Source organism: Lathyrus oleraceus, chromosome 2 (assembly GCF_024323335.1).
Source record: "Lathyrus oleraceus cultivar Zhongwan6 chromosome 2, CAAS_Psat_ZW6_1.0, whole genome shotgun sequence".
Lineage (NCBI taxonomy): Eukaryota > Viridiplantae > Streptophyta > Magnoliopsida > Fabales > Fabaceae > Lathyrus > Lathyrus oleraceus.
In genome coordinates, this window is record NC_066580.1 from 431,191,172 (window position 1) to 431,202,484 (window position 11,313).

The window sequence follows — 11,313 nt, forward strand, 5'->3', positions numbered from 1 at the left end:
CGCCACTGCTCAACATGCCATTGGCGACTAGTCCATAACTTTAGGGTGCTTCCCATGGTAATTGCACATGAAAGCTAACCCGTCATTAATTAACCATAATGATGTTTTGATTAGCCAATTTTAAATTAATAAGTGGAGTGAAAAAGGAAGCCAGCAAAACAAAAACACCTGACACATGCCTCTTTAGCGTTTACTATACTTTGTCACTATATTTTTCTAATGCAACTCTCTTTATTCAACGTAATCCCTACGTTTTTCCAAGATATTGTAATTTTTTAGTCTTTCGCATTTTATTTTTTAACTCTTCAAAATATACTATTTTATTGTTAAATTCATCATTAATTAAACAAAATATTAATTTTGAAGAATTAAAAGATGCTCATTTGAAAGAGTTTAATGAATGGTTGATTACGTGACAATCCAATCTTCAAGCAAGTCATTTATTTCTAATCGAAAAAAGTTGTACAAGTAGAGTTTTTATATTAAGGATAGTTGTTGGAAAGGTTGAAGCTAATGTGGAAGATCTTGAAAAGGAGATACTTTTTATGGTCTAAAGGCTTGAGGATAAGATTAGAGTGAGTTGAAAATTTGGTTTTGCGTTTGTTTTAGTTAAGATTCTCGTGTCAGCCTAGTTGGTTGCCAGGAGAGCATATACAGATGAACAACTGTTATGTTATGTTGAGTGCTTGAAAAGTTTCACAATCCTCAAAGAAATACCCTAAATAATCATTTTAATTTTTATAATTTTTGCAAAATTGATTTAGCCTCTTTTAGATCAGTTATTGAACATCAATAGTTGTCATCTATTGCAAGCTAATTTTGAAAAGTTAAGTCAATCTTTGAACCTTAAAAATTTTAGACCAAGGATTTGACAGTCCTATTTATCTATGCTACTCATCCCTCACCATTCCGGTATGTGTCATTGTCACGAGGGTTGAGAGTGAGATAGTTGGGTCCATGGCCCTACCTTATGGCTACAATTTGGCAGAACATGATCATGTATTATAAGTTTAAAACAAGGACAGTAGATAAGAGGGACCAACTCATAATGTTCCAAAAAACTCGCAATTGATTAAGACACACAATACATGTCACATAGCCAATAGTGTAACCTGCACCTTAATTAACAAACCATATCACGATGAGCTTTTAAGGACATCTGGTGAATGGTGACAACACAGTGTGTCCCCCCTCTTCAAATCTACTCTCTCATTTATCAGCTTGTGAGTTATGAGCTTGCTGTTATCGATACTTTCAATAATGGTGTTTTCTATGTTTCATTTGCTTAATGTTGACATTGACAAACAAATGTAACTTGTCCTCATATCAGAAGGGGACCATGGTAATCTAGAATTCGACCGAATGGTATGTATTATGTAAAGTCTGGTCAATAATTGTTTCTGCCAGAATTCGAATTCTGCTTCTAAGACTCATTACCCATTTGAGTTCAACTACTTCGTGAATATCAATATATTATGAAAAGACTTGAAACCAAAAGTTAGAACAAGCATTGCTAATAAATCTTTTATTTTTTGTTCTTTATGTAAAATTCATAGTATGCTATTGAAGTGTATAAGTTCAAACATAAAGGGTCTGATTCACAACTGTGAAGATTAATCTTTACGGTCAGACAGGACTAGATGAGTTCAAAAAATCAGATTTGAACTCGAGATAAGCTCGAAGAGACTTGTACAACCTCATACCATATTCTAAACCTAAATGAAGAGCTATAAGAAAACAAAACTTGTGCAAACTATTCTTGTGTATACAATAAAATGACTTGCAATCATGCAGAGTCAGCAAAAAAATGTGACGGCAGAGCTCTGTTTCTATGAAACTAGCCTGTTCCATCTCCTAAGCCAGCTGCAACTTCACCACTAGTTGGCCTGCAAGGTTTCAAAATAAATAAATAAAATCAGAAAATAAATTATATATCTCTAAGACTAAACATTAACCCTTATTTAGATTTCTTAAAATATAGATCGAGACTAACTCATCCTCATGAAATCAGTTTGTAAGATGGAGGATGTCTCCCACTTATAAGCTTTTTCCGGCCATATCACGTTTAATATGAGACTCTTAACACACACCAGTCTTGTCTAGAAATGTACATATCGAGTGTGAACCGATGATAAATAGTCCAACGGATCTAAGAGACACAAATACCCTCTTAGAATTTAGGCTGAAACTAACTTAACCCTACAAAAACGGTCGGGAAGGTAAATGATGTGTCCCACTTACAAATGTTTTTCAAGGCACACTGCATCCAATGCGGGATTCTTAACAATACGAATAGATGACCTCAAATCCTAATTAAATAAGGGAACATATCATGATAATGACTAAGAAATATGAAACTAATCTAAAATGAAAATTAGCAAGAGTCGAGACCAAACTGATGGAGACCTAGGAGGCCCAATAGAATAGACCCAAATGGAGCAAAGAATGGAGTAGCACCAAAGGGCTTATGGCACCCATCTAAGGCTGAGGAGGCTTTGGATAAAAAATTAATCTCACTTCAAGCTAATATTGAACAGAAGAATCAAGCTACCATTAACAATATCTTTACTCTTGTGGCGAGTCCTCACTAGACTTATCTCTCCAAGAGTGTGATGTCTTCTATTATTTCTATCTTTATCCATTGTTTAACTTTTGTCATTCATTTCTTACTATTTTGCTACTTTTGTTGTTCTTTCTATTAATATATTTGTGTTATTGATAAAAATGGACAAAGTTTTGATCTTTGTTTCATCTTCTTCAAGTAGAAATTGTGCACATTTAAGGGTAAAGATTCAATCCTAAGAATCCCCTACTAATATGCATTCTTGAATCTTTATTGATTCAAATTCATATTGTGCTGAAGTACTATTATGTCTGTCAACTTTACAAGTGAATAAAGTTTAACTTCGTTCTTTTTTACACAAAGGAAGTCACTTGCACCATTAACTTCCATAAAGGCACAACCTTTATTGCTTATTTCTTCATCTAACTATCATTCTCATGATTAAACAAAAGTCACTTTGATGACGATCCGTAAAAACTAAAATTTGTCCAGCAATGGATCACATCACAAAGCACAACCAAGACAAAAAAAAATGGTGTACAAATTTTAGTAGTTTCCGACTTTGGGGAACTTAGAGGAACGGTAATTTTACAAATCGTGGAGGGCGATACCATTATGATACCATATTGAAGTTATAGGGTTTTAGATAAAGAGGGATAGCAAAGAATAAGAACTTTGAAATCTGAATATGGTTTAATATGATTCATGAATAAGACTTGATAAGAAAAGACTAAACCCTAACCCTTACTTATAGTACAAGACTCAAATCCTAAATGAATAAAGAAACGGGTGGAAAACCATGTCTGTGGCCCAATGCAATCAAACATGAAAATAATGAAGCAACTATTTGGAGCTTTTGATTCGATGTGGTTCTTCACCGCAATTTTGATCAAATTGACGGGCATCCAAACGTACACAAAATATCCTCCATTACAATATCAAGATACTATAATATTTTGGTCATATCTTACTTGTCATGACACCCAATTTGGTAGGATCACAGTGCTTATACGTAGGATTGGTAACATCAGACAACTTTCAAGACAATATAAGCGTAGTGCTCGATCAGCAATCATTTTGGTGGGTTGAATTCTGCAACATGGTTACTAGAAAACCTTTTTTCCCGGATGAATACGAAAGCCCAGACACAAGCATCTCTCCATGTAGCTTCCTCTCTGTCAATTCTAGGTCTCCTCCCCCCTGCACATCTCCCCCTATTTGTTAAAAACAGCGTTTTGTGTATTTTCCTATTTGGAGTTGTTAAGCTATGAGCTACGACGTAAGTTATATATTACCTTTTAAAAACCAACTCGGAAACAGACTTTAAAGGAATAGATGAGTTGAAGCCATGGAAATGTATTTGGGCCTATGGTTTTCAACAGGAATGGGTGAGAGCACACGTCAACCAGAATTCGAGGGACAATTTTTCTGGGATTTCTTGAATCAAGGGGGAGAAAGACAATGCAGCGGAGGAGGCAGGTTTCTTCTTGGACTATGGCCACACTAAACAGTACAACAACAACCCTCAAGCCTTATCCCACTAAGTAGGATCGGTTACATATATCAACTTTTGTTATAATGTTACATCTAGGACCATGCTTTTATCCAAATCGTTAATCTCGAGATTTTTTTTAATAATTTCTACTAAGTTTTTCTAAGTCTTCCTCTATCTCTAGTTGTTTGACTTCTCTCCATCTGATCCACTCTCCTTACCACAGAATCTACAAGTCTTCTCTCTACATGCCCAAACCACCTAAATCTATTTTTCACCATCTTTTCTACTATAGGTGTTATCCCATCTCTCTCTCTAATATTAATATTTCTAATCTTATCTTGTCTAATCTTACCACACATCTAACGCAACATCTTCATCTCTGCTACACTTACTTTACTCTCGTGTTGATTCTTAACCGTCCAACATTTTGTCCCGTACAACATCGCAAATCTTACCTCAGTTCGATAAAAAAAATTCTTCACAAGCGGTACCTTTGTTTCACATAAAATCCCTGAAGTCCTCCTCCATTTTAGCCACCCAACTTGAATTCGATGATTTACATCTCCTTCTATTTCTCCATTGTTTTGTATAATGGACCCAAGATATTTAAACCGTGTGACTTGTGGGATGACACGCTCTCCAATTTTCACCTCTAGGTTAGAAACGCTTCTCCTTTTGTTGAACTTACATTCCATATATTCCGTCTTACTTTTTCTTAAGCGAAAGTCATGCATTGCTAAAGTTAGCCTCCAAGTCTCCAACCTCTTATTTAAATCCTCTGTTGACTCTCTAAATAGGACTATAGCATCTGCAAAAGACATGCATCTCGGTGCTAGCTCTTGGATGTGTTCCATGAGTACATCCAAAATTAAAGTAAAAAGATAGGGACTTAGGGTTGAACCTTGATACAAACCTATTGTAATGGGAAAATCGTCTGTCTCTCCACCCTATGTCTGCACACTAGTCGATACCCCTTAATTCATATCTTGAATAGCTCGAATATATGCAATCCTAACCCCTTTCTTCTCTAGAACTTACCACAAAATTTCTCTAGGCGGCACTCTATCATACACCTTCTCGGAGTCAATAAAAATTAAATGCAACACAGCTAGATCTAAATGCAATCAATAGTTAATAATGAGGGTAACACTTTGAGTTACACTGGCATTATTTGTCAATTTGTAGGATCTTATGATCCAAGTTATCATCCCAATGTTTACGATTTCCACTCCCCTTTCCAATCCTAAGTAAAATTTCGATATTGACTATATTGCCTCTAACATTAAGGTTCACTTTCATACAAAATAATCAACATCTGATATCCAGAGATTACAGACTCTATGAGCAGAAGTTTACTGCCGTTATTTCAGACTAAATTTCAATAAAATCATTAATTGCCTATATCTTTGTTTAATTTCCTCTTTTCCTTTGTAATCCAGAGAAAAATAAATAGTACTAGTACTTAAATAAAACAGAAGAATACTACAGAGCAAACTACAAAAGAATAAATATCTCTTAAAAAGTTTAAGAAGTAATGCACTTACAGTCCACCTAAAACTTTGAATGTGTCGTAGAAAAACCATTGCATAGTTATGGAAGGACCAACCAGCAACATTCTAATAGGAAGGCTCCTGGTAAATAAATTGGCTAGTCCAATTTTTCTGATAGCCTGCCATAAAACAAGCGAAACACAGTACAACGGCTTCAATCTCTGAACGAAGTATCATAATTCATAAACCAGATGCAAAGAAGACAATACCAGCATAAGACTATCAGCTTTTCTATTATAAAGAGAAGCTACAATATTGTCAGCAGGATTAGAAACAAAGCTACCAACAGATCCTGCGGTATATCCAGCTAAACATGTCACGCCGAGTTGTTGAGCTTTTGAACATTCCTCCTTTTTTCTTTTGACAACATTACGATACAAAAAATCAACAGAATGCTCGAACGTTGAGAACATAACCATGGAAACTGTTCGCAAAAAAAGCAGGATTTAATATTCAGTTCAATGATGAACAGCTGTAAGAGATATAGACTTATAGCCTATCACTGAAACTACTCTTGCAATCACCATGCTAATCCAAAGATATAAATATAGCATTCATATTAAGCTGTACGCTGCAGCCCTAACTAGTGCAAGATTAAATAAAGTTTCGAGAGATTATGAAATTACATGGAATGTTTCGACCCAAAAGTGGAACAAGTCCACGGTAGAATCTGCAAGTAGTACATAAAATAGAAGATAAATAATCATTATCATTTCCTAAAGACAGATACACGTCAAGTAGGAAACTAACATATTGAAATACTTCTTACCCTCGTGCGCCTTCTGATGCATATACCTTCGGAAATCCGTCTAACATGCCCTTAGCAAAACTAGGATGTGCTTGAACCCTGACTTTAACAGCTTCAAACGGACACAAGGCTAAATTGGCAAATACTTCAGCAGATGCACTACTAAGAAAGAACACAAGACTCCTGTGCTGGTCTACTAATACATTCGAGTAAACCCCCTTGAAATATTCATAGAGACCGAATCTACACCCTCCTTGCGCACCGTATCCAAAGAACTTCCCTGTCCAACCTTTCCAGAGGACAGAAGGCCCTTGTTCCCTCAATAAGGTAGTAAAGCACGACGAAATACTATGATACTTAATTGGGTGCACCTACATGTAACAACATCACTTCCACCATTAAATATAATCAAACCAGCATCATGATCAATTCTAAACATTAGGGTGAAAAATGATTCTCATGGTCAAAAACATTCAAATTTTCCAAATTTTGTTTGGTTTTAAAACCCTCCAATTTCTAGGGGAAAGGACCAATAATCCGGAATTCGGCCCCAGATGTAAGTTAAGTTTGGCAAATGAAGGGTCTAGTCATGATTCAAACTCCATAACCCTAAATTTTCCACATTATTTGTTCATTAATGTGAAAATCATTCTCACACAGAAAGGGTAGCCCAGAAAGAAAAAAAACTGTTTTTCCATCCCACATATATCGCAACTAAATATTAGGGTGCAAAATCATTCTCATGCATAAAAGGGTAGCCAAAAATATTCAATTTTTCCACATTTTTTGTTCATTAGTGTGAAACAACATCCTCAGAACATAAAGGGTATAGCCCAAAAAACTGTTTTTCCACACATATTATAACTAATCATTAGAGTACAAAATCATTCTCATACATAAAAGGGTAGCCAAAAAAATTCAATTTTTCCACATTTTTTGTCCATTAGTGTGAAACAACATTCTTAGAACATACCAAAAAACAGTTTTTCCACACAAATTATTACAAAACTTTAGGGTGCAAAACAATACTCATACATAAAAGGGTAGCTAAAAAATTAAATTTTCCCACTTCCCCATTATTATAACCTAATCAATCAAAGTAAAAAAAAAAAAAACAGGTTTATAATAAATGAAAAAGAGGAGTCAAATTGAAATGCAACCTGCATGTTAACTTTCACAACATCAAGAGGAGTGGTGGCAAGGTGAGTGGTACCAGCACTGAGCATTCCTCCAATGGTGCAAAGGGCATAATACCTTGGCTTTAAATCCTCGGGGATTCTTCCTTCAATCGCCGCGGGGATTCTTCCTTCAATGCCCGTGGGGATTCTTCCTTCAATGGCCGCCATGATCTTGTTGTTAATTGTCTTGAGTGTAAAGAAGTTACGTTCCAAGAAGCTCCATATATTCGTTTGCTGAATTCTCACGTGTTTAGATTGAGGAAAAGGAACAAAATTAGAGGTTGATAGAGTGACACAATAGAACAAAACACAACTTTATGTAAATTGAATCTGATTCTACATACCTCAATAGTCAAAAAATGCACCCATTTTGTTGGAACTTCTTCGGCCTTTCGAAAAGCTAGTCGAGTTGAATTTATTGCCCTATGAAAATAAAAATAAAAATAATAATGGAGCAATTACTAAGAATTTAGTCACTAAATTATACTTTTTCACAGTGAAATATAGAGAAATATGGTATGTAAAAAGTATCTATTTAGTTAAAAATTAACATTATATAATCAACTTTTTATATAATTATTTTTTACTTATACTTCATAGAGGAAGTATCATTTATTAGTAAATTAATTTATGAATTATATCACTTGCACTCAAACAAATCTAACAAGTTAATTACTCAACAGCACTAGGATGATATCTTAAAATTTCTTCCAATTAATTTGAGATTTTGATATAAAAATTAGTCTTAGAACGCAGCAATGCTAAATATTTTAAATAAAAGATTTGAAGTTTGTTGGGGTCTTTTCTGACTCGAGAGATTAATATATATAATTGTATCAGAGGATAGTCAATTTGTACTAATAAATTTTTACGAGTTAAGTGAATGATAAGTTGTTTGACGTCATTCAAAATCGATATATCGAGGGTTTGAACTTGTGTCTCAGCACATAAAGTGTCTTCATAACTATTGTTATCTTAGTTTGTTGGATACACCTAAAAATAATTTAAGTTGTTAGGTCAAAACATCATGTACCCGAATTAAGATTCATTTGATTCTCAAATAGCTGAATGAATGAGCAATCAAATTAGGAACAACTAAATATTAGTGAATCAATTATTTCTTAGGTTCAAATAGTCTCACAAAGATAGTGTACGTATTAGAAACTAGTCTAAGACAATAGTAAAAGATTTTGTAGGCCACATTCTTGGCAAATATGATTATGCATTCTTATTTAGTTTATAAATACAACTTGTAAATATCTTCATGTCTTTCATTTAATTATGTTTTAATTAATTCTAATAAAATTCAAAAAATTGTATTTGTTGGAGCACAAGAAGTGAAGAAGAAAAAAATGATGGAAGAGAGAAAACAGAATGTGTAACTAACTTTTTATTCTCAGATGCAAAATCGGTTACAATGAAAAACTTGCTACAAATTGAAACTAGACTTTAACTTATATACACAAGCCCAAGTTATATGAAATTCAAATGCAAATCAAATTAAAAGCAAAAGAAAATGAATATGAATTACAACTAACATCATTCTTTAATTTATATTCAACTAATTAAAATCAACAACATCAATTACATCCCTTAAATGGATAAAGTGTTCATTCTTGATTGATTTGGTTAGAACATCTACAAGTTGCTTCTGAGTGCTACAATGAATAACTTCAAGCACTCCATTCTGAATCTGATTGTGCAGAAAATAGAACTTCGTGTCAATGTGCTTGGTTCTTCCATGCAACACTGGATTCTTGGCAAGGCTTATAGCTGATTTGATGTCAATCAATAACCTCATAGGCTTGCTCACTTTGATCTTTAGATCCTGCAATAAGTTCATAATCCAAACAACTTAACACGCAGTCAAAGTACCTACAATGTACTCAGCTTCACAAGTTGACAATGCAACCATTGGTTGCTTCTTGAAGCACCAAGAAATGGGACCTCCTAGATACTTGAAGAAATATCCAGAAGTACTTCTTTTGTTAATTTTGTCTCAACACCAATCAGAGTCTGAATAACATATCATTTTGAATCAGATATAGCATCAGAGGGGAACAAAACTTCATACCTTAGAGTCCCCTTAATATACCTCAGTATCTTGACAACAACTTGGTAATGTGATCACTTTGGTTTGTTTATAAACCTACTTACCATTCCAACTGCATAACAGATGTCAGGTCTGGTGTTACAGAGATATCTCAAAGAGCCCATCAGCTTTTTAAAAGTTGTAGCATCTACATCACCACCCTTAACATCAAAATCCATCTTGTGATTTGTTTCAGCATGTGTGATTGCAGACTTGCAATTCATTAGCTCAAATTTGTTCAGAAGCTTAAGTTCATATTTCAGCTGATACAAAATTATACCCTTATTAGGGTATAAAATCTCCATCCCTAGAAAATATACCATATTTCTTATATCATACATCTCAAACTCATTCACCATTACCTTCTTGAACTTGACTATCTCCTCTGAACAACTCCCTGTTAGGAATATGTCATCAACATAGAGACATACCATAATCATATTGTTATCAAATGTATACTGAACATAAACACCATACTTCATCTCACATTTTCTGAATCCTTGAAACTTAAATAATGAGCCAATTTTCAGATTCCAAGCTCTAGGAGCTTGTTTCAGTCCATACAATGTTTTATGCAACTTGTACACCATCCCTTCTTAATTCTTTTTCACAAATCCAAGAGGTTGTGACACATAAACTTCCTCTAATAAAGGACCACACAGAAATGTATATTTCACATCTAGATGCATCAGAGGTCAATTTCTATTAACAGCTATAACAATCATTAATCTGATTGTTTCATGCCTAGCTACAGGTGCAAACACCTCAATGTAATCTAATCCAAATTTATGTAGAAATTTTCTAGCTACTAACATTGCTTTGTGTTTTCCAATTGATCCGTCTGACTTCAGTTTTAACTTGTAAACCCATCTCACACTAATGGCTTTCTTGTTTTTTGGAAGCTGAGTCAACTCCCAAGTATTGTTTTTTTCTATAGCTTCAAGTTCTTCATTCATGATCTTCAACCATACTTTCTTCTTGAGAGCTTCTTCAATACTAATTGGTTCAGAGTCTACCAACATGGCACACTAAATGGCTTCCCCTTCAAAGTCTATCTCAGTATCTTGCAACACGTCAAACTCTACAAATCTTTGTGATATTTGTCTGATTCTTTGTGGCCTATGAACTTGTTCAAAATCTTCTTCAGATGTTGGAACAATATCAAATATTGGACTACCTTTAGAGGCTACACCACCTTTAAAGATATGACAACCTTTATAGTCATGATTACCACTAGTGTCTGGATCATCATCAAAATCTGGATCAAAATTAGATTCACCTTCATAGTCATTATCACCTTCAGACTCTACTTCAGGATTAGAGTCACCTTCAGACTCTGACTCATATTCAGAGGCAGAATCTCCTTTAGAGTCTTAAATATATTTAGAGGTTAACTCGGGTGTTAACATTGCACCAGAGTTGTATTGAGACTTGTTCCAATCACATGCTTTTGCTTCCATCACAGTGACATCTCTGTTGACTTCCACCTTGTTAGTGACTGAACAATAAGGCTTATAAGCACCTCTAATGTGGTACCCAATAAGTAACATTACTTTGCTTCTATCATTCAGCTTCTTTCTAGTAGCACTTGGAACATGTTTGTAACAAATAGAACCAAATTCTCTGAAATGACTCACAGTTTTCTTATCTCCAACTCACTTCTCAAAAGGAACAATTTCCTTCAGCT

At 34.4% G+C, this 11,313-nt stretch overlaps 2 protein-coding genes across 2 annotated transcripts; both read right to left on the bottom strand.

Moving 5' to 3' along the window:
- Positions 1–1,498: 1,498 nt before the first annotated feature.
- Positions 1,499–7,868, bottom strand: LOC127119959 (mitochondrial phosphate carrier protein 1, mitochondrial). Its single transcript, XM_051050341.1, has 6 exons — positions 7,517–7,868; positions 6,378–6,727; positions 6,235–6,278; positions 5,818–6,032; positions 5,603–5,727; positions 1,499–1,886 (listed from the first exon to the last, which is right to left on the bottom strand). Exons 1-6 carry the CDS (start codon positions 7,700–7,702, stop codon positions 1,838–1,840), a joined length of 969 nt encoding a protein of 322 aa, XP_050906298.1. The 5' UTR covers positions 7,703–7,868; the 3' UTR covers positions 1,499–1,837.
- A 2,453-nt stretch (positions 7,869–10,321) lies between these two features.
- Positions 10,322–10,648, bottom strand: LOC127123553 (uncharacterized mitochondrial protein AtMg00820-like). The gene has a single exon (XM_051053763.1). It carries the CDS (start codon positions 10,646–10,648, stop codon positions 10,322–10,324), a length of 327 nt encoding a protein of 108 aa, XP_050909720.1.
- Between the last annotated feature and the right edge of the window lie 665 nt (positions 10,649–11,313).